The sequence below is a fragment of the Chiloscyllium plagiosum genome, chromosome 35 (genome assembly GCF_004010195.1).
Source record: "Chiloscyllium plagiosum isolate BGI_BamShark_2017 chromosome 35, ASM401019v2, whole genome shotgun sequence".
In the NCBI taxonomy this organism is placed as follows: Eukaryota; Metazoa; Chordata; class Chondrichthyes; order Orectolobiformes; family Hemiscylliidae; genus Chiloscyllium; species Chiloscyllium plagiosum.
This window is the reverse complement of record NC_057744.1, coordinates 16,389,008-16,416,901: the sequence shown is the minus strand read 5'-3', so window position 1 is coordinate 16,416,901 and position 27,894 is coordinate 16,389,008. Positions and strand designations below refer to the sequence as shown.

General features: G+C 42.1%; 1 protein-coding gene across 17 annotated transcripts in view; it reads left to right on the top strand.

Moving 5' to 3' along the window:
• LOC122540675 (neural cell adhesion molecule 1-like) overlaps positions 1–27,894 on the top strand; it is a 508,029-nt gene that overhangs the window by 466,838 nt on the left and 13,297 nt on the right. For 9 of the 17 annotated variants that reach the window (XM_043676725.1, XM_043676727.1, XM_043676724.1 and 6 more), the window contains one exon: positions 27,336–27,546. In XM_043676725.1, coding sequence (XP_043532660.1) covers positions 27,336–27,546 — 211 coding nt within the window. The remainder of the gene's footprint in view (positions 1–27,335; positions 27,547–27,894) is intronic. The other 8 variants (XM_043676739.1, XM_043676737.1, XM_043676738.1 and 5 more) reach the window with 1 other exon arrangement.

The window sequence follows — 27,894 nt, the reverse complement described above, 5'->3', positions numbered from 1 at the left end:
CCATCTATCAACCCCTCAGAAAACGAACAGGAAATGACATCACCACAAACCCCAAGAACCCCATCCAGGAGGAAGATATAAATTGAAAGCAGGAGACAACAGCTTCACTTCACTTGGAGGTCGCCACTGATGATGTTACCCAGCCAGGTAATGAAACGTCTGGATATCAAATCTACAGCTCAGCGAGCAAACCCACACCCTAAACTTCAACCTGAGCTATAAACCTTGCAAACCTACCAATAGCATACAGTTCGCTGGGCCTTTTCTGAGAGTATTCAGCAATAAATTAGAATCCCATGAAGTCTCTTCTTCAAGTAAAAGATGAACATTGAAAGCTTTTGATGATTCCACCTATTGCTCTCCTTTAGCTGATGAACGAGTAGTGTTCAATGTTGAATACCACTTGGAAAAATATGAGAGTAGTAACAGCTAAACACTCTCATTGTTGGACTTCATTGTCAACCAGTGATTCAACAATGCAGCCACTCCCCAAACAGCCATGATTGCTAGTTTGGATTTCAACAGATGCTCGAGTCAAATGGCCTACTCCTGCTCCCATTACAATGAAACTATGAATAAAAGAATATGGGGGTATAAGCTACCACATACTTGTTATTCCAGCTGCAGTAGTAGTAAGAACGCCTGCCACAATGTCTTGTCATAAGATTGAGGGCCCTCTCCATCATGTTGTGTAGCATTACCATCATACTAAGGTATTATATCTCAAACCTAGGGATCCATGAGACATGTGGGCCATTAGAAACTGGCACATTCCTCATTGCATCATTCTGTATAATATCTGGCATATTCCTCATTGCTCAATCATCCACCCTGGTGACCAACCCTTGTCCATTAAAGAATACAGAATTGCATGCAGGAAGCACCACAGGATATGCTTAAATGATAACGTTACAATAAATTGTATGAGTAACAGTAGGTAGTTATGCAAGTTAGCAAGTAGGATTCTCCAAGCATCCCCAGTAATGAATACGGCATGTCACAAGTGTATAAAGGACAAAGTGTCAACAGCGAACTTCATCCATTAATGCCAAGCAACTAATTGCTCTCACTGTTCTTCTGACTATACAGCATCACAGCTGATAGTCTTCAGGTATTTGATTCGGGTAGCATGGTATGAAGCAATAGATAATGCATTGGAAGAAGCAAAAACTTTAATTGTTTATCAAGTTCCACTTGTGGTTCTGATAATTCTGTTCTCTAGAACTAGCTGCACCTTTTGTTCAGTCATTAACGTATGTCTTGTCCACAAAAGCAAGTAGCCAGCCAATGACCACATTGTCAGCCTGCTCTCAATCATCAGGAAAACGACGCAAAGATGGTCATCAACTGTATCAACAAGGGGCACTTGCTTATTGATGCTGAATTTGGATTCCGTTAGAGATACCAATTGTATTATAGTCTTAGATCAAACATGGATAAAGAGCTGAATTACTCAAGGTGGTGAGAGTTACTACCATTGATTTCAAGGCAACGGAGGGGGTCTGCAGAAAGTCATGGAACTGAGGAAACTCTCCAGTGGCTGGAGTTACACCTCGCAGAAAGAAAGATAAATCTTGCAGTTACAGGACAATTCTTTCAGCCCCAGCCCCAGCACTGCAGGAATTCCCCTGGGCTGTGCTTTGTGACTTTAGCTGCTTTGTCAATGACAAAATATCATAAGGTCAAGTTGACTGACGATTGTACAGCGTTCAGGTCTATTTGCGATTCCACAAATAGTGATTACATGGTTACGTATAGCAAGACTTAAACAATATCCAATATGGAGCCAAAAAAAACCACCAAACAGTGACCATCTTTTTCAAGACTATAGGAGACTGAGGGGGGTTCTTATAGAAGTGTACAAGATCATGAGAGGCACTCTCATTTTTCCAGGATTGGGGAATCACGGACTAGACAGCATCAGTTTAAGGTTAGAGGGGAAAGAATAAAAGGGAACCTGATGGGCAACCTTTTTACACAGAGGGTGTTGTGCATATGAATGGAGCTGCCAACGGAAGTGGTTGAGGCAGTACATCAACAACATTTAAAAGGCATTTGGGCAAATACACGGATAGGAAAGGATTAGAAGAACATGGGTCAAGTGCAGAGAAATGGGATTAGCATGGGTGACATTTTGGATCGGTATGGACCAGTTTGGGTCAAAGGGCCTGTCTCCATGGTGTAAGACTCTATGAGTCTATTTATAAACATGTTAAATCACCTCCTCTCAACATTCAGTGGTACTATCCTTATTGAATCCATCAATATCCTGGGAGTCACTTGCTGCACCAGCCATAAAAATTCTGTGGCTATGAGAGAAGGTCAGACACTGAGTACTCTACAGTGAATGCTCTGCCTATGGACAGCTGTTACATCTAGAGCTGATGTTCTGCTGTTTGTTACATTTCTAGATTGGATACCCCAAATTGTTAAGTGCTCCATTGAAGACAAGTCGCTGCCTTTATTCATGTGCTCCCTCAGTTGTTTTTAATTTAAAAACTGATTCCTTCCCTTGTGGATACCTTTCCCCTGGACCCAAATGAACTTTGGAGCAAATTTAACCAGACTTCCTTGAACTAAAGCGTTGAGTTTATTATTTGTGAAATGCGCACACAGACGCGCGTGCGAAATTAACTGAATCCAAAAGGATCAAAGGTATTAAAATCATGTGCATTAATGGATTAGTCTTGGAATTGTTTATGAATTGTTTATGAAGGACTGATAGTTGAACATTGAGGCTGAGGCAGCGGATGTTACCTGTAATGTTGACATTTAAAGTTGAGCAGTCAGTTTCTTAATTTTGTAGATTAGTTGAGATTCGGTACTTCTGATTCATTTTGATTGAGAGTAGAATATTATAGAATATAGAATATCTTTTATTGTCATGTCTACTCCATTATAGAGGTACAGTGAAAAGCTTTCACAATAGCTGCCTTTTATGGCACCATCTTAGGTATAAAGAAAGGAATAAGAAGTAGTCACATTACTGTACAGAGTTCAAAAAATACGTTATAAATAAGACATTGCCAAAGATTGACATTACAGCCAAGTAAAAAGTTTCAAATAAACTTTACAGTCCAGCAGCTCAGCACAGGGCCTCCAAACCTGGTCATTCTGCATGCACCAGACCCCAGTCCATCCCAGACGCCAGTCCATCCCAGACCCCAGTCCATCCCAGAACCCAGTCCACCCCAGACGCCAGTCCATCCCAGACCCCAGTCCATCCCAGACCCCAGTCCAACTCAGACCTCAGTCCATCCCAGACCCCAGTCCAACCCAGACCCCAGTCCATCCCAGACCCCAGTCCATCCCAGACCCCAGTCCATCCCAAACCGTAGTCCATCCCAGACGCCAGTCCATCCCAGACCCCAGTCCAACCCAGACCTCAGTCCATCCAAGACCCCATTTTAACCCAGGCCTCCAGTCCATCACAGACTCCAGTCCATCCCAGACCCCAGTCCAACTCAGACCCCAGTCCAACCCAGGCCTCAAGTCCATTCCAGACCCCAGTCCAACCCAGACCCCAGTCCAACACAGACTTCGTCCATCCCAGACCCCAGTCCAACCCAGACCCCAGTCCAACCCAGGCCTCCAGTCCAACCCAGACCCCAGTCCAACCCTGACCCCAGTCCAAACCAGACCCCAGTCCAACCCTGACCCCAGTCCAAACCAGACCCCAGTCCAACCCAGACCCCAATCCACTCCATACCTGCACTCAGTTGTTCCCAGGTAAGCTTCAGCACTACATCCTCCACACCGGTCTCTGCATAAGGCTCTCAATCCCCATGCTGCTCCGGGGCTCACCGTCCCCATGCTGCTCTGGGACTCACTGTCCTCGTGTAGCTCTGGGGCTCACTGTCCCCATGCTGTTCCAGGACTCACCGTCCCCATCCTGTTCTAGGACTCACTGTCCTCGTGCTGTTCCGGGACTACTTTCCCCATGCTGCTCCGGGACTCACTGTCCTCGTGCTGTTCCGGGACTCATTGTCCCCATGCTGCTCCGGGGCTCACTGTCCCCATGCTGCTCCGGGACTCACTGTCCTCGTGTAGCTCCGGGACTCACTGTCCCCGTGCTGCTCCGGGGCTCACTGTCCCCATGCAGCTCCGGGACTCACTGTCCCCATGCTGCTCCGGGACTCACTGTCCTCGTGCTGCTCAGGGACTCACTGTTCCCATGCTGTTCTGGGACTCACTGTCCCCGTGCTGCTTCGGGACTCACTGTCCCCATCCTGTTCTAGGACTCACTGTCCTCGTGCTGCTCAGGGACTCACTGTCCCCGTGCTGTTCTGGGACTCACTGTCCTCGTGCTGTTCTGTGACTCATTGTCCCCGTGCTGCTTCGGGACTCACTGTCCCCATCCTGTTCTAGGACTCACTGTCCTTGTGCTGCTCAGGGACTCACTGTCCCCGTGCTGTTCTGGGACTCACTGTCCCCATGCTGTTCTTGGACTCACTGTCCTCGTGCTGTTCTGGGACTCATTGTCCCCGTGCTGCTTCGGGACTCACTGTCCTCGTGCTGTTCTGGGACTCATTGTCCCCGTGCTGCTTCGGGACTCACTGTCCCCATCCTGTTCTAGGACTCACTGTCCTTGTGCTGCTCAGGGACTCACTGTCCTCGTGCTGTTCTGGGACTCATTGTCCCCGTGCTGTTCTGGGACTCACTGTCCTCGTGCTGTACTGGGACTCACTGTCCCCGTGCTGCTCTGGGACTCATTGTCCCCGTGCTGTTCCGGGACTCACTGTCCCCGTGCTGTACTGGGACTCATTGTCCCCGTGCTGTTCCGGGACTCACTGTCCTCGTGCTGTACTGGGACTCACTGTCCTCGTGCTGCTCTGGGACTCATTGTCCCCGTGCTGTTCCGGGACTCACTGTCCCCGTGCTGTTCCGGGACTCACTGTCCTCGTGCTGTACTGGGACTCACTGTCCTCGTGCTGTTCCGGGACTCACTGTCCCCATCCTGTTCTAGGACTCATTGTCCCCGTGCTGTTCTGGGACTCACTGTCCCCATGCTATTCTTGGACTCACTGTCCTCGTGCTGTTCTGGGACTCACTGTCCTCGTGCTGTTCCGGGACTCACAGTCCCCGTGCTGTTCTGGGACTCACTGTCCCCGTGCTGCTCTGGGACTCACTGTCCCCGTGCTGTTCTGGGACTCACTGTCCCCGTGCTGTTCCGGGACTCACAGTCCCCGTGCTGTTCCGGGACTCACAGTCCCCGTGCTGTTCCGGGACTCACTGTCCTCGTGCTGTTCTTGGACTCACTGTCCTCGTGCTGTACTGGGACTCATTGTCCCCGTGCTGTTCCGGGACTCATTGTCCCCGTGCTGTTCCGGGACTCACTGTCCTCGTGCTGTTCCGGGACTCACTGTCCTCGTGCTGTACTGGGACTCACTGTCCTCGTGCTGCTCTGGGACTCATTGTCCCCGTGCTGTTCCGGGACTCACTGTCCCCGTGCTGTTCCGGGACTCACAGTCCTCGTGCTGTTCCGGGACTCACTGTCCCCGTGCTGTTCCGGGACTCACAGTCCCCGTGCTGTTCTGGGACTCACTGTCCTCGTGCTGTACTGGGACTCACTGTCCCCATGCTGTTCTTGGACTCACTGTCCCCATGCTGTTCTTGGACTCACAGTCCCCGTGCTGTTCTGGGACTCATTGTCCCCGTGCTGTTCTGGGACTCACTGTCCCCATGCTGTTCTTGGACTCACTGTCCTCGTGCTGCTCTGGGACTCATTGTCCCCGTGCTGTTCCGGGACTCACTGTCCCCGTGCTGTTCCGGGACTCATTGTCCCCGTGCTGTTCTGGGACTCACTGTCCCCGTGCTGTTCTGGGACTCACTTTCCCCGTGCTGTTCTGGGACTCACTTTCCCCGTGCTGTTCTGGGACTCACTGTCCCCGTGCTGTTCCGGGACTCACTGTCCCCGTGCTGCTCCGGGACTCACTGTCCCCGTGCTGCTCCGGGACTCACTGTCCTCGTGCTGCTCAGGGACTCACTGTCCTCGTGCTACTCCAGGACTCACTGTCCTCGTGCTACTCCGGGACTCACTGTCCCCGTGCTGTTCCGGGCCTCACTGTCCCCGTGCTGTTCCGGGACTCACTGTCCCCGTGCTGTTCCGGGCCTCACTGTCCCCGTGCTGTTCTGGGACTCACTGTCCCCGTGCTGTCCTGGGACTCACTGTCCCCGTGATGTTCTGGGACTCACTGTCCCCGTGCTATTCCGGGACTCACTGTCCCCGTGCTGTTCTGGGACTCACTGTCCCCGTGCTGTTCCGGGACTCACTGTCCTCGTGCTGTTCTGGGACTCACTGTCCTCGTGCTGCTCCGGGACTCACTGTCCTCGTGCTGTTCCGGGACTCACTGTCCTCTCTGCTCTGGGACTCACTGTCCCCAAGCTGTTCCGGCACTCACTGTCCTCACTCCTCCGGGACTCACTGTCCTCGTGCTCTGGGACTCACTGTCCCCGTGCTGTTCCGGGACTCACTGTCCCCGTGCTGCTCCGGGACTCACTGTCCTCCCTGCTCTGGGACTCACTGTCCTCTCCGCTCTGGGACTCACTGTCCCTGTGCTGCTCTGGGACTCACTGTCCCCGTGCTGCTCCGAGACTCACTGTCCTCGTGCTGCTCCGAGACTCACTGTCCTCTCTGCTCTGGGACTCACTGTCCTCATGCTGCTCCGAGACTCACTGTCCTCTTGCTGCTCCGGGACTCACTGTCCTCGTGCTGCACTGGGATTCACTGTCCTCATGCTGCTCCGGGATTCACTGTCCTCTCTGCTCTGGGACTCACTGTCCTCGTGTTGCTCCGGGACTCACTGTCCTCGTGCTGCTCCGGGACTCACTGCCCTCGTGCTGCACTGGGATTCACTGTCCTCATGCTGCTCCGGGACTCACTGTCCTCTCTGCTCTGGGACTCACTGTCCTCGTGCTGCTCCGGGACTCACTGTACCCGTGCTGCACCAGGATTCTCTGTCCTCGTGCTGCACCGGGACTCACTGTCCTCGTGCTGCACCGGGACTCACTGTCCTCATACTGTTCCGGGACTCACTGTCCCCGTGCTGCTCTGAGATTTGCTGTCCTCGTGCTGCTCCCAGACCAGCTATCCTCGCCTGCAGCTGTTCCTTTGGTGAAAAGAGGGAAAAAGGAAAAAAAGAGAGTAAGAGAAAGATGAGGCAGGAATGAGGAGCGCTGGTGGGAGTATCTGCTCTACCGCTATCTTCCCGATTGTAGTTGAATTCCACGTTCAGTATTGGTATGTCTTTTTGACTGTTTCCTTCTGTCTGGTTTGTAGCTGGCTGAATTATGCACCCAGAGTAAGAGTTTCCTTTTACCTGCAATACAGGGATGACTAGGGGAGAGCCCTTCAACAGTGACCTAACAGTACCCACAACATTCGAATGCAGGCTGGTACACATGAGAGCAGTCAGTCCCGCAAACACATTGCTAACTTTGTCTCTCAACAGCTACTTGATTTCCAAATACAGTTGTCTTTGGCTCTATTAACCATTTTTTTTAACAAAAAGCACACTGTTCTAAATTACAAGTTAAAAAATGTCTGCAGTACTTCAGTGATCTGAATTGTGGTCACAAAACATTGCTCTGTATTTTCTACTTGCAAAGCACAAGTCAGGAGCTAGATTGAATATTCTCCAGTTGCCAAGATTTTTGTTGGGTGAGGCTGTGGTGTAGTGGTAATCCAGGGCCTGAATCTTTGTGCACATAGGTTCAAACCCTGCCACAGCAGCTGGTAAAATGTTTAAATTCAGTAATAAAAATTTGGAATGTAATGCTGGTTTCAGTAATTATGATGGTGAGTCTACGGTTGATTTCTGTAAAACGTCATCCGGATCACTAATATCCTTTAGGAAAGGAAATCTTCTACCTTTATCTTTTCTGGCCCAAATGTGACTCCACATCCTTCGTAAATATGGTTTTCTGATAATTGCCCCCTATGAAGCCATTCGGTTCAAGAGCCATTAGGGGTGGGCAACTAATGCTGGCCTATCCAGTGATGCCCACATATCTGACTAAACAAATCAAGGAAAAAAAAACACTCATGAAATTTGTAACTTGCAGGATGTGCAGCCTGATTCCTGCCACTGACCATGATGTACCCTAACTGTAGTCTCTTTGATCTTGGGGTTGCGCTGAAGTAACTTGCCAAGGCTTGTCTGAAAGCACCTCCCCAGACCCCTATCTCCACCACTTAGGAAAGAGTAGCCAGCATGTGCAGAGGACAGCCATTATCGACCGGTTCTGCTATGCCACAGTCCAGTCTCTAAACTCAAAATATGTCACCATTCCTTCATAACAGTGGGCCAAACCTCTGGAATTCCCTATCTACGAGCACTGAGAGAGTACCTTGTTCAATTTGGGAATTCCTCTGAATTCAAGAGGGCAATGCATGCTGGAATTACAGACAGTTCATATCCTGAGAATGATGTGTGTGTGTGTCCACCATTTCTATTGTCTAGATTTAATGGGCAACAAATCAGGATCCTGCTCTTAATGTCCCCATATTCACAGCAGATGTAAAGATATGCTGATTGTATCACAAACTGAGAAAACACTTTGTGAAATATGTTTTTGGAGAGGTCAAATGAGATGAATATGGGCAACTAAATGTACTTGTGAAGAAAGTGCGATAAGGTAAGAGGCTAGGAATATGGGGAATCTTAACTCATTACGTGGTTGAACAAAAGTAGAATGCAAAATGTATACAGAGGAACCTCGATTATCTGAATATCAATTATCCGATTTTCAGATTATCCGAAGGGGATCTCAAGGTCCCAATAGAAATATTACATCAAAGAGCTGTTTCCACCCTGGTCGCATCTTTTGTTTACAGGTACAATGAGTAAAATTGAACTCGGCTCACTGAACTGCCGCCGCGAACAGTCCAGGCACTGTCTGTAAATGACTGACCACCCTCCCCCCACACTTTCCCTGGAGTTCTGCACGGGGATGAACCCTACCCACCCACCCCCCCCCCCCCCCCCCACTTCCCCAGATAATCTCTCCAAATTATCCTGAACAGGGCAAAGGTGGAACCTGTCAAAAAGTTGCAGTAAAAAGCTTGTGTGTTGGTGCCTTACCCCACAAAGGCAGCAGCAGTCTTACTGTTGGTGTACAGACCGGCTGTCCCGAGGAGGGTGGGGGCTCACGTGTGGTGTGCTGCTGTCTAGTCTCCTGAACGGGGAGCAGACTTTACAGAAATCTCCGAGCCCCAGAGGAAATCAATTAACTGAATAATCAATTATCCAAACAAAATAGTCCCCGGCAATCTCATTTGGATAATCAAGGTTCCTCTGTATATTAGTACCAAACCACTTCCTCCCCACAAGCCATTTTTGTTGTTAATATTTCCATCATTGGCTGAGATACTTGGGCCGCAGCCTTAATTATATTCACATTGTGGTCCAACCACTTAAGTATGTTATGCAAGGTATGATAACTTAGATTTCCTTTAGATGATGGAGAAAGCATTTGTGTTTTACATGTTGTGATCTTTATGATCGCAGGGTGTGCCAATGAGGTATCGCTAACATTCAATCTATGTACTGTAAAAATCAGAGCCTGTTTGTACATTAGGCGTCTACAGATAGCCATGTGATAAGTGATTGAATAATCTGTTGAAATACATGTTGTTCTGTGCACTATATGAACTCGACTGCTCTTAAATTTGTATATGTCCCTGAGAACAGACTTGGGTCTTGGTTAAACATCTTATCTAAAAAACAGCATCTCCAACAGTGCAGCATTCACTTACTACACTACAGTGTGGATCCACACTATGTTAAGTCTGGCGTGCGGTTTGATCCCTTCAATGTTAATACAAAGGTTAGAATGCTACCACTGAGCCACATCTGACATTGAAGGTCTGAGAATAGGTTTGAGGTAAGCTTTATTGCCTCATATATTGCTTTTCAGTGATTATAAATTTATTAACAACAGCCCTCCCTTCAGTATTTCCCCAAGCTATAAAAGGTATTCACTATTATTAAATGATACGGATAAAATGCAAAGGAGGCACCTTCAGACTAAATGAGTTTTGTAACTCAAAAATTGCATTGTTGAAGATTTCTGCCACCTTACTGGAGATGTTTTATCTTCATAACATAACAGTTAACAGGAGGACTAACACTCTTCCTTCGCTTGGCAGTTTATTAAGTTGACTGCCAAAAAATCCCACAATTGTCAGTTGCTTAAAATCTATATCAGTTTTGCCATCTCCCACAATCTATATTGATTGCATGTTCAAGAGAGTGGGAAAGTTATGAGGTGTTCCACAGCATAGTTACTCACCAGGTCATGCCTGTGCTGTGTTTAGTCAGCTGGTTAAGATTCTGCTTCATCCATTCTGCTTTCTCACCTCACTACACAAACCTGATCGTCCATTAGCATCATTTGAAATACAGCTGGTGGAGTTTAAAATTCATTAATAAAATCTGGAATATAAATCTAATTTCTGAATAGCTATCGTAAAGCCACCATTAATTGTCTGAACAATAATGTACCACTTTCGGGAAGGAAATCTACCATCCTTAATGAGTCTAGCCTCCATGTGCATTGACCCACACCAATGTGGTTGATTTTCAACTGCCCTTGTAATGGACCAGCAAACAGCCATTTAGTTCAAGGGCAGTTAAGGATGCCTAGCCAGCAAGGCCCACACCCCAAGAATGAATAATAAAGAAGAATCAAGTTTATTTAGATTAGATTCCCTACAGTGTGGAAACAGGCCCTTCAGCCCAAACCGACCCTCCAAAGAGTAACGCACCCAGACCTGGGCAATTTAGCGTGGCCAATTCACCTGACCTGCACATCTTTGGACTGTGGGAGGAAACCAGAGTACCTGGGGGAAACCCAGACAGACACGGGGAGAATGTGCAAGCTCCACACAGGCAGTCACCCAAGGCTGGAATCAAACCTGGGACCCTGGTACTATGAGGCAGCAACGCTAACCACTGAGCCACCGTGCTGCCCCTATCAATTTTTCATTGAGCTAAGTCAGTTCTGGCAACATTTTAAAACATAAAAGGGACAGGTTACAATTACATTATTTCCAATTAATATAAATTTTCTATTGGCCTATTATTGGGTGTAAGTGTATTGTTGAAATTATTTTTTCCCAGTATGTTCATAACGCAGGTACTCATACATATCACATTAGAGATGAGGCATTATATGTGACCTTTTAAAAATGCTGATCTCCTCAAATAGACTGTCTGATCCTCCTATTCATATAGGTAAATAGTTTGAGTCAGGCCATACCATTCCGAAATGAATTGGGAGGCACCTTGTAATGAACATGTACTGAATCAAGTTAGCTGACGACTTGCCTGAAACAATGTTTTTTCTATTATGAAGTAATACGCAGAGTTTGTAAGTAGAGAACACACAGTTGTCCATTCTTTAGAACCAGCCACAGTAATCCACTAAATATTCATGTTAGACCTGAGATTTTTCTCAATTGCCAGGATAAATAAATTTCAATTTGTCTCCCGATACAGGCAAATAGCTGGTATAGTACTTCTGATTATTTACACCTTGGGATGAGTTGAGATTGGTTCAGTCAGAAAGTTGACCACCTGAGGGGATAAAACGGACTTTTCTTTTTGATTTGGAAGACAAAGTATTAATTATTCAGTTTGATCCACTGATATCTAATTAATCCTAGTAATGTAATTCATGATGATTTGAACAGTGACTGTGAAATTTTTTATTTACCAAATGTGAACAAGGCTAGCATGAGTGAATAATCAAAGTTAATATGTTGCACTGAAGCCGTTGTTAACCTGTTTTATCAAGAGGTGTATGTAAAGTTTAAAAAAACTTTCTGAATATAACTGCTTGACATTTCTCTACCTTCCACTTCATGCTAGTTATAATTAAAAAACATCACTGAATTATTGAGAGCCAATGATTTGTTTAAGCTTTGGTTAATGGTTCTGACTTTGAATTTGGATGCTGTGATTGTAACAAGGTTGCCATTAGGTTGACTTAATTTACTTAAATTAAACCTAATCCTATTCAGAAATCTATTTTCTTCAAAGGGATGTGATTCATTTGTGAAGATAGCTTTTCTGTTTCACAGCTGGAGAATATCTATTTGCAATATAGTATAAAACTCAGTACGGATCCTTTACAGTATAATATAGAGTGACGAGAATTCCCAGGGTTGGGCTGCAAATATTCATTTTGAGTAATCAACATGGTCTGTCTTATTTTTGCCAATATTGGTCCAGATTTGATGGTCACCACGGTACTTGGAGAATTACCTTTTAAGAATGTTGCCAACAAGGATCTAAATTTGTGTGTCTTAGATTTTGCCTTTCTTGTTTTTGTTTGTTTGATTGATCGGTTTATTGATTGACTTGATTGGGTTCCAGTGCAAAGCTAAAATGATCTCCAGATGTCCAGCAAAGTCAGTAACCACTCACAATCAAAACCAGAAGAACTGCAGATGTCGTACATCGGAAACAAAACCAGAAATTTGCTGGAAAAGTTCAGCAAGTCTGAGCTATTCCATCAATTTCTCTTCTTGTACTACTCACAATTTTATTCATTCATACAGAGCAAAATAAACATTTGAATATAACATGGGGTTAAGGTGGAAGCTGAGCTATCAAGCTGAAAGATAAAATGCGAATTACTTTTCTTAATATGGAGAAATTTGGTGTTCCATGCATATAATATTTTCTTGGAGCTACATTGGCTATTGAGCAATTTATATGAACTTAGCATGATGTTTAAAACCCAACTAAGATCCTTTTAAATAGCATATAACTTATTGAAGAGTTTTGCGAGTGAAATTAATGACAGATATGGGAATGCTTTCATCAGTTCAATGATTTCAATCGCTTCAACTCTGCACTCAGTGGAAAAGAGTAGAATCACTGATTGCTCGCACTTTGCATGTATGAACTTGAGAAGTTGTAGCATTCAAACGAACTTTGATAGTTTTGTTGTGACTATGGCTGCAATATCATGGCCAAAAAAAAGTCCTATTTTTTTCCACATCCAGCTACCCTAAATGCCTAAAATCAAGGCAGGCTAATATCTGAATTCTCAAGAATTCAGTCAAATCATTTATAGATTACATTGTGTTAGTCTTAGCAAGTATGTAAATCTAGTTCTTGACATTACAGTAACGGACTGATCATGGGAGGATCTATGAAGGTGAACTTGGTTGGGATTGATTGGACAAAAGAGATTGCCATGTATTTTTTTAAATTTCTTTTTTCTTATATTCTCAAATGTTGCCTTCACTGTCTGTACCTGCTTGTCATAATTGGATTGTACAGACATTCTGTTGTAATGTTGCAGTTCCAAGTGGTAGTGGAACTTCCATATTGGCTTCAAGTAGAATTTTAACTAAAATTTCAAGTAACATTATAAACTTGTAGCAGTGCAGAAGCAACGAAACAATATCCATGTTGAGGTGGTATTGAAGATTAATGGTACGGAAGGGAGATTGGGCATTCATCTGGAAAGTTACAAAACAAGTCATTCTTTTTTAAACAGGAAACGATCAGGGAATTCAGAATCTGACAAGTCTGGCTTTCTTTTACTTTCTTAATGAAGTGACCTAACCTCTGTTACACACCACAAACCTTTTAATATGGCATAAGAATTTTTAACATTTAACTTCACATTAGTATTGTTCAAGGAAAATTCAAAACTGATCATTTATTGCTCTAGTGTGGTAATCCTGAAATTGCTTTAAAGAAAAATTTCCTTGAATCTCAAGATCATTAAATTATGTCAGCTCCTCAATTGTAAATTAATAAACCAAATTAGTGCTGCCACATTTGTTGTAGGAATCCATCATAGTATCTTGTTTTCCATCTGTGTGAATTTCTTCACCTACATCTCATTGTTTTCACAATGCTGCTGAATTCACAGAATCCAATAAAGTCTTACATCAATGAAAGGGAATGAGAGAGAAAGAGCCTGTCGTTATTGATATCATCAAAGTATTCTTTTGCTTTTATTCTTTTAGTTGAAGATGAAAGCATTGGAATCTTCTGATTTCATGTGAAATACTTCTGGCTTTTGTGTTATGCTCCCTAGTTATTTTCAGTTTATGTAGTGTCCTCTGATGCTGCAACCTTGACTCAAGGCACCTTGTTGATATAAATTATCTAAACTTATTTTATTTTGTGTTAACTGTGAAGTTAAAATATGTAAAATTAATCTGCATATATAATCTTCAATATAAATACTTTTTTTTTTGCTCTGTGTCATCCCTCTAGGCCCCACCAGGAACTTGCATTGGATTGTTCATGATTTGCATTTTTCTGGCTCCATCTCCAACTTGTCAATACTTTATTAGTTAATATAGAAACTAATAAAAGCAACAAAACGTCCTAAATCAGTAAATCATTATAGCTCTAAGTTGATGGGTATAGTTATTTTCCTTGCGCTGAGCTTTGCTCCATCTTTTGTGGATAAGTTGTAAAGGGTAAGAAAATCAATGGGAAAACTGAAACGAGTGCACAAATATATAGCTAATTAACATAGAGGTCACCCATATTATTTGTTATGATACATTTTCCCATCTGTTTATCTTTTTTGTTTAAATTGTCTTTTAACAATCACCAGGACCCTGAAGAAATCATTGTTGGTAAAGGGATTTTCCAAAACCATAAGTAAATTCTTATAAGAATACAGACTTCCTTAAGTCTACAATTGTATAATAATTATGTTGCTGCACTATAGTCCAGAGACCTGGACCAATAATTCAGTGACTGAGTTCAAATTCTATCACTTCTTATTCTTTCATGGGGCTCTGAGGGGCTAGTATTTAGTGCTCATCTCTAGTTGCCTTTGAGGAGTGGTGATGTATTCTTGCAACACTGCTCTCTGTCAGGCTGTAGGTTTGCTCGCTGAGCTGGTGGGTTTGTTCTCAGATGTTTTGTCACCATGTTAGGTAGCATCATCAGTGAGTCTCTGGTAAAGCATTGGTATGCTGTCCCGCTTGCTATGTGTGTGTCTAGGTTTGTTTGATAGATGATATCGCTACTGTGCAAGGTCTGAAAATCTTCAACGATTTTATCACTGACCTTCCTTTCATACTGAGGTCAGGGATGGTAATAATCTCTGATGATTGCCATTCACAGTGACACATGCTAAAGTTCATATGCAGCAAGATATGGACAACATTCAATTGAACTGTATGTACAAACTAAGAGCAGGATTAGATTGTTCAGCTCACGACCTTGTTCCACCATTAAATAAGGTTGTGGCTGCTTCAATTGTAGGCTGAACTCCACATTACTACTACCCCTAATAACCTGTCCCTTCCCTCCTTGCTTGACAAGAACTTATCTACCTTTGTCATAAAAATTCAAGGTCTCTGTTTCCACCACCCTTTCAAGAAGAGAATTCCATAGATTCATGATGCTCTGAGGGAAAGAATATTGTGTAATGTCTGTTTCAAACTTTATTTTTAAACAATGAGTCCTAGTTCCAGATACTTTCATAAGTGGAAGCATTCTTTCCGCATCTATCATGTCAAGACCCATCAGGATCTCCTATGTTTCAGTCAAGTCCTAGTCATCCAAATGCCCAGTGGATTCAAGCCAAGTCCAACCATTCCTCATAAGACAACCCAGCTATTTCCAGATATTATTTGGGTAAACCTTCTCTAAACTGCCTGCAACACATTTACATCCTTTCCTAAATAAGATGACCAATACTGTGCATCATAATCCTAGTGTCTTATATGATTGAAGGATAATCTCCCTGTTTTTATATTCAGTTCCCTTTGCAATAAATGATGGCATTTAGTTCAGGTTTGTGTTGATGAGTGGTGAGTAACATTTCCTCACACAACTGCCAGCCAAATACTATCTGCAAGAGAGAATCTGCCAGTCAACCCTTTGCAGTTCAATAGCTTCACTATCACTGAATCCCCCACTCTCTACATCATGGGGGTTGCCATTGACCAGAAACTAAACTGGACCAGTTATTTAAATATTGAAGTCACAACAGCAGGTCATGTTAGAATTCATGTTGTTAGAAACTCACTCACTGCATTCCACAGCCAACCCATTATCTAGATGTACAAGTCAAATATAATGATATTGTCCCCACTTGCATGGATGGGTGCAGCTCCAGCAACATTCAAGAAACACACCACTATACAGAACAAAGTAGGCCACTTGATTGGCATCCAAAAACCCCTACCTTCAGCATTCACTTTCTGCATTACCAATACACAGCACCAATAAAATGCATTAAAGCAAATTACTAAGACTCCTTAGATAGCACCTTACAAACCTATAACCTCCACCAGCTAGAAGGGCAAGGGCAGCATAATAATGGGAACAACACCACTTACAAGTTCCCCTCCAAGACTTACACCACTCTGACTTGGAAATGTATTACAGTTCCATTAGCGTTGTCTTCATCACTATCAACCTCATCACTGAACTGCAGTGGTTTAAAACACAGTTTACCACCATCTTCTGAAGGGTGGTTAAGGATGGACGATAAATGTTGGCCTTCCCAGCAACACACTCATTCCGAGAATGGACCAATGCAATTCAGCCTTTTCTTTAATTGTAGCGGAATTTGACTCTTTAAGAAATTTCACTATTCTGAAACAGATATAAAAATTAAAATGAATTTGGATTGTAAACTTCCAAGGTTTAACAATAATCAGGTCTTGTAAAACTGAATAATCTAAAGTACACGCAGCACAATTGCAAAGAGTCTGCACCCACTATTAAAATTGAAATTTTACGAAAATACTATTACATTCTAAATCTTTATGTAATTCTAAATGGTTAAAAAGAGTGGTAAAATAAATTTCTGTTTTCCCAAACTACTGATAAAACATTTCCTGTATGCTTTTCTTCACACAATTTAAATGTGTTCTTCCTAAATACATTTGCAATTTTGATGTTCAGTTCATTGAAAAAATACTCCTCTGAGGTTCTTAACCATGTGAATTAGTTATAGATAATTACTAATTTCTTGGCTAGTCAAATGGTCTAGTATGAAGTAAACAGATCAACTTCAAAGCCCTCAAATGACTATTTCAAACTTTGTTTTGATTGACAGTGAATTTTGAAAAAAGCTGGAACAAATGTTAAAAGGCAGTATAGAGAAAGTTCTAAACTCTACAAAGTTTAGTGCTGTAAGTTTTCAAAAAATGCTCAATATATTTTAATATTTAAATCTCCTTATGGTAAATACTGAAGTACATTTTAATGTTACAACAATGGCTAGCTGTAACAACCCAATCAGCTGGCAGAGCACATTGACATTGCAATGCAGTGGGGCAGAGAAGAATAAGAAAAACTTGCATCATAGTTTCCTCCAACATCAAATTCTCAATCATATAATAATGTTCAGAGGAGATGCCATTAAAGCTGTAAAAGCACCAGAAGCTAATGATGCTCTATAAGGCAGAGGCAGACTATTTCTCATTGAAGTAAATGTTAAAAAAACCAAGTTGCAATAATCTTTTGAGCCCTAAGTAGCAAGTATCTTCAATCCTGACATCAGCAAGAGCTCCAAAGCTTTGAGTTGGTGGAATGATGACAAGTGCAGATGGAAAGATGAATACATGGGATAAACGTCAAGGAAACACAATTAGTTTACATGCTGAGATAACTTTGTCTATTCTGTAGCCCACTAAGTTGCTTATCCTGACAATGTTGAGAAAACAAAACTGGATGGGGCAATAGCAATGTTTGCATTTTAAGTCGAAAAACATTTCAATGCTTCAAATAATTAGAATCAGAGGGGAAAAAAATGAAAGGCAGGTTTATGAAAGTAAGTTTTATTGAAAGGGTGGGTTGCGAGGAACACCTGCAAGCGTTAAAGTGTTGCAGAAGGGTTAGTAATGATTTTCAGTGACTTGGGAAAGGTGATGGAAAGCACAGCGAGCAGTAATGGAATTAAGGGAGGGAATAATGCCCAAGAGGCCAGAATTGAAGGAACAAATTTTAGTTGGAATTTTGTAAGGTGAGATGTTAAGAGACAAGCAAGGGCAAGAGAATTTTAACATGAAAGTGAACATTTTTAATCTGAGGGTTGAAATGTAATATAGTCCGACAAGGATAACAAGTAAGCAGGACTCAGCACAGGATAGGAGATATTTGGGAGAATTTTGGATCAGTTGGACAAGAGTGGGGTCAAAATGAGAGAGTGCTGAAGTAGTTGAATCTGGAAGTCACATCAGCATCAATGAAGGTTTCAGCAATAGAAGGACTGAGCTGAGGATGGACAGTCATGAAGATGGTCAAGTGATGGGGAGGAACTTGGCTTAGGTTTGAATATGATGCTAAGACTGCAAGCAGCCATATTCAGATTGAGACCACAATCATGGAGGAGATGAAAACAGCAGTTGGTGTCTGGGTTTTTTTGTCTGGCCCTAAAGCAATGATTTTGGAGTGCAGTGTTAAACTGGAGAAAATTGCACAGCATCCAAGTGTGAGCTAGTGAAAGAACCAGCTGACAACGTCAAGGCAATGGCACAGCCAAGAGAGATGCTGGAGCTTGGTGTCATTAGTAGATGAATGAATATCAATGTCAGATCTGTGGATATGAAGGAATTGCACAAAGTACAGGAAGCCAATGAACCATGAGTGCAGGGGCAGTCATGTATTGAGGCAAGGAAGAAATATAAACTATGGGATTGAAGATCAAGTACTTTTATTACTATCATCCAATTTAGATTGTGAGGTGTTGCACTTTGCTAAAGCAAGTCAGGCCAGGACTTATACACTTAATGGTAAGGTCCTGGGGAGTGTTGCCGAACAAAGAGACCTTGCGGTGCAGGTTCATATTAAAGTCGCAAAAAGGCATTTGCAATGCTTGCCTTTGTTGGTCAGTGTATTGAGTGTCGGACTTGGAAGGTCATGTTGCAGCTGTACAGGATATTCATTAGGCCATTTTTGGAATGCTGTATTCCATTCCGGTCTCCCTGCTATAGGAAAGACAATGTGAAACTTGAAAGGGTTCAGAAAAGAGTTACAAGGATGTTGCTGGGCCTGGAGGGTTTGAGCTATAGTGAGAAGCTAAATAGGCTGCGGCTATTTTTCTTGAAGCCATAGAAGCTGAGGAGTTACCGTATATAGGTTTATAAAATCATGAGGGGCATGAATACAGTAAATAGCCCAGGGTAGGGAAACCCAAAACTAGAGGGCATAGGGTTAAGGTGAGAGGAGAAAGATTTAAAAAGATCTAAGGGGCAGCTTTTTCATAAAGAAGGTGGTGCATGTATGAAATGAGCTGCTGAGGAAGCGGTGGAGGCTGGTACAATTACAGCATTTAAAAGGCATCTAGATGGATACTTGAATACGAAAAGTTTGGAGGGATATGGGCCAAATGGGACTCGATTAAATTTCGGTTATCTCGTTGACATGGGCAAGTTGGGCTGAATGGTTTGTTTCTGTGCTGTACATTTCTATGACTGTATCTCAGCCCTGGTATTAAACCCTGTGTTAAACCCTCAAAACCAATGTGCACAACTTTGTACTATTAGCAAAAACAGCCACTTACTCCATTGCTCACCATTTTGTGTTGATAACAAAGGGGGGGGCAGATAGCAACGGGTATCAAGGTTCCCTCTGTGTCTCCATGTGACTTCAATGAAAGTGTTATATTGACTGGTTTAATTGACGGTGCAATGTCTGACTGCACTTAGTCACTATTGAAAGACAGCATATATAATATTTGTGTAATGCAAGGAACAAGATGTCAGGGCTTTATTAATAGCCCACCTAGATATTAAACTATTCCCAAAACCAGGATTCAGGTGTGAATTTGGGGAGATTGTAGTTCAGACTTGTAATTTGTTTCAACTTGATTAATTCTTCAAACAGTATGTCAAGACTGGAGCAGAACTTATTTAAATAGCTGTATTAATTTTATTTCTGATGGAACAATTTCAGAGATATTAGCTTTCAAAAATCAATCATCCTATCCTCTTTTTTTCTGGCAGCATTTTATTAAATCAGAATATTTTCCATGGACAAGTCAGAAATGGGAAAGGTATTCGAGGTTTTTTTCCCCTAAATTTTCCATCCTACATGTATAAGTTCAAATGCTTCATATGCAAAACTAGATTTGACTATCTAGAACTCTAAACTAACTGACACATGCATATTATCCTGTGATGGACTTTGTCTCAGTTGTCTGTAATGAATTAGATGAAACTGCATCTTGAAACAAGAGCAGCTTTATAGTAAAAATGCCACAAAAGTACTGGAAACATTTAGATTAGGCACCTCTTCAGGAAGGAGAGAACAACAATTCTGTGTTTCTAGCATTTGTCAGGCAGTATGGTGGCTCAGTGGTTAGCACTGCTGCCTCACAGTGCCAGAGACGTGAGTTCAGTTCAGCCTAAAGTGACTGTCTGTGTGGAGTTTGCACATTCTCCCTGTGAGTTTCCTCTGGGTGTTCCAGTTTCCTTCCACAGTCCAAAGATTAGGTGGATTGGCCATGCTAAGAATTGCTCTATGGTATGCAGGGTAGGTGGGTTTAAAAAAAAATCCATGCATAGTTATGGGAATGGTGTGGTGGAGGGGAGTTGAGTCTGAGTGAAATGCTCTTTGGAGTGCTGGTGCAGACTCGATGGGCTGAATGGTCTCTTTCTACACTATTATGATTCTATGGTTTCCTGTATTCATTTCAGATTTCGGACATCTGCAATTTTTAAAGTTTGTTTTGGTTGCTCCTGAAATTTTATCTCTGTAAGATCATTAATCTAAATTTCACCGATTGGCATAGATAGTAGAGGAGTTTTACAGATTGCTTACAGTGTGGAAACAGGCCCTTCGGCCCAACAAGTCCACACTGACCCTCCGAAGAGCAATCCACCCATTCCCCGACATTTACCCCTTCACCTAACACTACGGGCAATTTGGCACAGCCAATTCACCTAACCTGCACATTTTGTGTTACATAGAAACAGGAGTAGCCCATTCAGTCTGCTCCACCATTCAGTTTGGTCAGGGCTGATCCTCAAGACCACAAGAAATAGGATCAGGAGTAAGCCATTTGGTCCCTCGAGCCTGCTCCACCATTTGATAGAATATCTGACACTCCTCACACCCAATTTGCTGCCTTTTCCTCACAACCCTACAGCCCCCTACTGATAAAGAATCCATCTCAGCCTTAAATTTCCACAAGGACTCTGCCGCCACAGCTGTCTGTGGCAAGGAGTCCAAAGAAACGCAACCCTCAGAAAGAAGAAATTCCTCCTCATGTCAGTTTTAAATTGACACCCCTTAATTCTGATCTGAAACCATCCTGAACAGAATGTGATTATTGCAATGCAGAGAGTGTATCACATGGTCTGCTATTTGGTATCATAGAATTCCTTTTGTTTTAAGCAATTCATCATGAAAACAGAAAAGGAACTAATAGAAATAATGTGCTGCAGACCACAGGTAAGTGCGCAATTTAGCCTACAAAACCTATTGGCAAAAGTACAGCGATATGACTTAGACATCTGCTGCAAATGTGGTGCCAAAATGATCACCTCAGATAAGCTGAGCTGATTGCGAAACCCAACAAGGTGGAGCACGTTCCACTGGGTCTACAAGCCAACAGCATGGACATCAAGGTGAGCAAATATGTTCCACATTGATCTAGTCCACTCTGATCAATGTAAATACATCTAGCTTCAATTGGAAACAGTAACAATCCACATCTGAAGCACTGTAGAAAGTTAGCTTTGCAATGTGGCCTATACAGTAAAGAGAGTGCCAGACACATGCATATTTTAACCTTATAGAGATGAGTTCTGTACGTCCAGAGGCACTTACAAAGAAAATCAAGTACCTGTGCCCAAAGCTCTCCACCAAGGTGTCTTGTTACAACTACTCCAAGGACATATGGGTATAGAGTGGATGAGACAACTCGCACAAGACACAGTCTATTGGTCAGGGATTATTAATGACACTGAAAAGTCAAAGGAAGATGTGTGAAGCATGCCAAAGCTAGAGCACTGTCGAGAACTTCTACACTCACTGGAATTTCCATCAGTTCCTTGGTCCAAAATTGCATTTTATGAATGGACCTCTCATATTAGAGCTGACCTTTCTCTGCACCATCTCTGAATCTGTAACATTATATTCTGAGTTCTGTTCTGTTACCCAAATGTACTTATGTAAGGTGTGATTTGTCTAGTTAGCACTTAAAACTATAATTTTCACACTATCTCTGTATATGTGCCAATAATAAATCACATCGAATGGAAATGACTACATTTCAATCATTACCCACATTTTCAGTAGTCAGGTAAAGAGCACTTCAGGTTTAACTGTGGCAAAGAGTTTGAGCCCCATATTCGATTTGTTCAGTGCACTTGAAGAAATCATTTCTGACAATGGTAGCAAAATACAGGCAGATCCTGTGAACAAGTGACATCTGACCATATTACCCCAGAACAAATGGTCTGCTCCATTAATTTTTTGTCAGTATGCTATACCTCAGAGCTACACTTCTAGATATGGGATTATTTTTGCTAGCATAGATCATGTTCAGAAAGTAAGAAAACAATTTGGCAAAGCCATCAACTGTCCACAATCTCTGAGAATCAGGGTACACTTCTCAGCTAACAAGTGGTCGGAGATGATACAAGACCAGCATCCAGATGTGGATTTATCCCAACAACAAGTAAGGTAAAAGATCACCTTTCACAATGATAACATATTTACTTAGAGGTTTTGAAAGTGCATTCTGATCCAGGTCTTAGATGACACACAAGAATGGCACCAACACTGAGGAAGAAGAGATGACAACTAATGGACATCTACAATAAGCCACCTCGAAAGAACACACCCACATCACGACATTGTTATGGGTTAGGGCCAGGATAACAATCAACAGACTAATGTATATGGAGACCAAGCATGGTTAAGGAAAAAATCCACACTTCAAAACATTTGCACAATTTAACAAGAGTTCCTAAACTGCTGAAATGTTAGAGAGACTCAGCCTTCTGTACATGTATAGTTTACAGTTTCAATCTGTCCACAGCTAATATAAATAAATGCGTGAATATTCTCACTTATAGCACACAATAGCTTTCTTTGAGAAGAAAAGAAGAATGATTTATTATTATCTTTGCAATGTTGTCCCTTTAAGAGCTCAACAAGCAAATGAGCCAAGTCATGAATGCTATTATTATTATTATGTTACTCCATAGCACCCTAGGCACAGGTTGTGTCTGGGGAATACGGTGAATTGTATCTATTAATTTAACTGTAAATAAGACCTCTTCAAATGAACAACATTCAGATACCTTATTCAGATATTATGGTAGAGAATTACAATACTGTCCAGTTTTAAGAAGGTTGTAATAAAGTAAGTTGAAATTAACAATTTCTTCTGCTCCCTACTGTTATACAGTATTCTTAATCTTTCATCATGAATTTCGTTATTTCACAAGAGATGTTAATATGAGCTCTTACCTACTTGTTGACCATCAAAAGGTTCAGGTAGCCATTTTTGATCTGCTTTGTCTAATGATATACATATAACTCAGAATTCCTGATGGCATTCCTCCTTTCATTTCCTCAACAATAAAATCTTGAAGTTCAGTGCAGTAATGGGAAATTTAATGCATTTAATCATTTTGAAAAGTGAGCTTTGTCATAAAGTTATTTTTCAATCTTCCATCATTCTTCATCTTCATTGCATTTTGCATGCTGGCATTTAGTTAGTAAGAAAAATGTAATTGAGATGATGGCAGCTAGCCTGCAAAGACCTTCAAAAGCATTTAACGATTGGTAGTGCACCTAGTCTGGTCTACATGCCTTCAGACCCACAGGAGTATAATTGACTCTTAATTGCGTTCTGAGTAATTAAGAATGACAAATAAGTATTGTCCAAGCAGAAAAAGCTGTACCCCTTGAATTGAAAGAAGATTGCTGTACATGTCATGTAAGTACACCCACTATATATTTTAGGTGAGAGCTCCGGAATTTAAATTCAGTGACAATGCAGGAATAGTGATATATTTCCAAGTCGGGATGATGTGTAACTTTATTGCTGCTGGTGGTGGTCCCCTCCACCTAGTTGCCCATAACCTTCCAAGTGATCAAGTTTGTCGTGTTAGAAGATGCTGGCAAAAAAGTTTTGTTACAGCAGTGCGTCTTGTAAATCAGTGATTCCCAACCCCTTCAGTAACATGCCACAGTATGCACCCACTTGTTTCACCTGAATTGTTTAATTATTGACATGAATTTACTTGTATTTGCAATGGTTATGATCTTACTAGGAAGGTTTGCAACATAATGCATACAACAAACTACAGCAGGATCACATTCATTTGTATTTCAAATCCACGGGAAAAGAATATGCAGTCTTGGAACACAGACACATTTTCAAAACCCACTCAACTCAACCATTTCTAATGACTCATGGTCTTAAATATGTTCCATGCACTGCATAGAGTTCAAGGGTCTGAATTTCGGAGATGGCATTTCATATTTGTAACTTCTTAAAATTATTATTTTTCATTAAATTATTGTACAGATGCATGACTGAAATGTAATGAATCAGAGTAAATGCAAAGTGGAGAAAATGGCAATTTACTGGGTTAGTGGAAATCCTCAGTCTGCTGGTGTGTGCTGAGCTTATTGATCCTAGGAGTAGTACAGAAATACTGTTCAAGATGGATCACTGTTTGCTTGACATGGATTTTGATTACCTTTGTTCAGATTTCACAGCACACTTGAACTATTTTCATGGCACACTAGTTGAAAACCACTGTTGTGGGGGGGGGGTGCGGGGGGGAAAGTACGCAAAGCAATCACATTTCACCAGTAACGGAGGGAGTACATGTTTCATTTGGTAAATGGGATAATGATCAAGGGGCTGCTTTGGCATGAATGGTCGTGAACTTATGAGTGTCGGGGCTGTTGCCCAGGCAAGGGGAAGGAATTCCGTCACAAATCTGACTTTGCCTTGTGACATGAAGATTTCAGTTCCCAGGCTGCAAGTTGGACAGCACCAACTTTTACAGTAATTCTTGGGATATGGATATCACTGGGAAGGCCAATATTTATAGCTCATCCCTAACTGCCCTAGAGAAGGACGTGAAAAGTCATCTTCCTAAACTACTACACTCCATGTGGTTGTGTACATGTACAGTGCTTTTAGGAAGGAGTTCTAAAATTTTAACCTACCATTCAGTGAAGGAATGGTGATATAGTTCCACGTCAAGAGGGAGTATGCACTTGGGGAGACCCTTGCAGATAGTGGTACTTCTGTAGTTACAGGATTTATTTGACTCATTCAAATACATTTGTGATAATTGGTGAAATCCTGCATCCATCTTTCTCTCTCTCTCTCCCTCATTTGCGCTCTGTCTCTGGAGTTTTGATAGATGTTCATTGATGGTAATGCCTTTGAATGTCAGGGGGAATGACAAAAAATAAGCATGGAGTTTTAACTGATAGGTTGTATATGATTGAAAACTTTAAGGAAGCCACTAGCATACTGTCTGCATGAACTTTCAACTTTGATGAAGTTGCACAAAAAGTTATTTTATGATTACATAACTAATTAGGAGGGAGACAGAATTAGAAATAAAGAATTCTTCAGTTGTGAGATGTACCATGGTATTCCCAAGCAATCAGTACTGAGACATCAGTGACTGAAATGGACATTTCAGTGCTCCCTGCTCTGAGCCATGGTTTTCCAGGTTCACACCTGCTTCAGAGGTGTGTAATAACACCTGCGAACAGTTTGATTAGAAACTAACTATCCAGATGACATGAATTTGGAAAAGCCAATGGCAGCAAAAGTTACAAATGCAAACAAACTGACAAAGGGGCTTGGCAAAGTGGTGGCGTTCACTGTGGGAAGCGTGAGTTCTTTCACTTTGGATCTCAAAGGGATGTATTGAATCCTTCATGCTTCAAGGCCCTGAGTGACGCAGAAACAAATAAATTCAGGTACCTATATAGAGAAATTACAAAAGCTACTCATAAGATTAAAAAAAAATCCTCATAGAGTGTTGACCTGATGTGCATATCCTTTCTCTCTATTAAGCTTTGGAATAAATGAGTGCAAATATCAAAATTACCACAATGGCTATGAAAGGTACAAGCCCAAATATCCAAATGCAAGATGCTTCATATAATAAACAGTAGCTAGGCCTGTGTATGATGAGTTAGAAGTTGTTAAGCATCAACTGACCAGAAGATGTCATCTCAGTGTCCTAAATTATGTCACTCCGGTATCAGTCCGAATTGCAAGAGACTACAAGTGTTTTAGTTCTCTTGAACTTTTCAGTTGCAAGCCAAAATCCTCATGGTCAAAATATAAAGCAGAACTGCCATAATGCTGCAGGTACTTCAAGCTGCAGATGTGAACCAATTGAGGCAGTTTGTTTCATGATATATTTATCTGGAAACTAACAGCATTCAGTAGAGGCCATTCAAGACCTTCAGACTCATGAGCTGCAAACTGAACGAACTAGTGAACAGAAAGTGCAGAAAACGTAGAACTGACCTGCTTTGGATTTATAGGCTATACTTTTATTACAAACAATATGTTGTGGTCCATACTGTTTTCTCTTTCTGTTTTGTCTAACTATGCTGCACACTACTCCCAGCCAAGGTGACAAGCACTCACCTGCTTCCAGACATCTGCTAGTGACACTTCAAAAGTGGCTGCAAGGCGGTGGGGAAGGTGGCCTTTATTTACTCTCCCCTCTCATTCTGATAATCAGAACATGCAACAAGTGCATTTAAACGTTGTTAATAATTACACTTAAGTATATGCAGACCCTCACCTGGAGCCAAACAAAACTATGGTCTTCATAATATTATTATTTCATGCCAGCTGTACCATTAGACGATTATGTCCATAAAAAAATTCTAATATGCTTTCTGATAAATTCACTACTTAAGAAGTATGGTTAATTACTTTTGGAATGTAGGAAACTCAATCACCTTATACACAGGCACACAACAGCAATGTAGTACTTACCACATAATTCATTTTAGAAATAATTAACAACTAAACAATCAGAAAAGTCCAACTGTAAAGGAGTAATTTTGAAGTTTTCCTCTGAATCGAGTGAACGGGAGTGCATTTGAAAATGCCATTGAATAGCTCCCATCAACTAGTTCAGTAATCATTTAAGTTATGCAGTAAATTTGTCTGTAGTTTATCAAGCAGAAAAATTTGCTGATCATTTATAGCATCCCTGTTCTTGGAACTATGGTGCATATGGCACTGAGAGAATTTGAATTCTTATATTTTAGATTGGATTAGATCTAAACTGGTATCTTGAACGTTTTCACATTTCGTGAACTTATATCATTTTTGAGTGTTTAGTACTTAATTGATTCTCTTTCTTCTAGAAGTTGATCCATCAGATGGTTCAGGTCTGGGGACTGGCGCCATTGTTGGCATCCTTATTGTCGTCTTCCTCATCTTGCTCGTTGCTGTTGATGTCACCTGCTACTTCATTAATAAGTGTGGCCTGCTGATGTGCATTGCTGTTAATTTCTGTGGGCAGCCTGGTCCAGGATCCAAAGGAAAGGACATGGAAGAAGGAAAAGCTGCTTTCTCGTAAGGAATTTAAACCTTTAACTTTTCAGAAATACAAATATGTTGTAGCAGCAAAGTTAATGTGTTTTAGTAATTGTTGCACCGCTGTGCTGACAAGATCATCTGGGTTTCAAGCCCTTAATTATACATTTAGCCAGTCCTGTCAATAATTGTGAAACCATGTTGACATACCACGGTGGCTCAGTGGTTAGCACTGCTGCCTCACAGCGCCAGAGACCTGAGTTCAATTCCCGCCTCGGGCAACTGTCTGTGTGGAGTTTGCACATTCTCCCCGTGTCTGAATGGGTTTCCTCCGGGTGCTCCGATTTCCTCCCACAGTCCAAAGATGTGCAGGTTAGGTGAATTGGC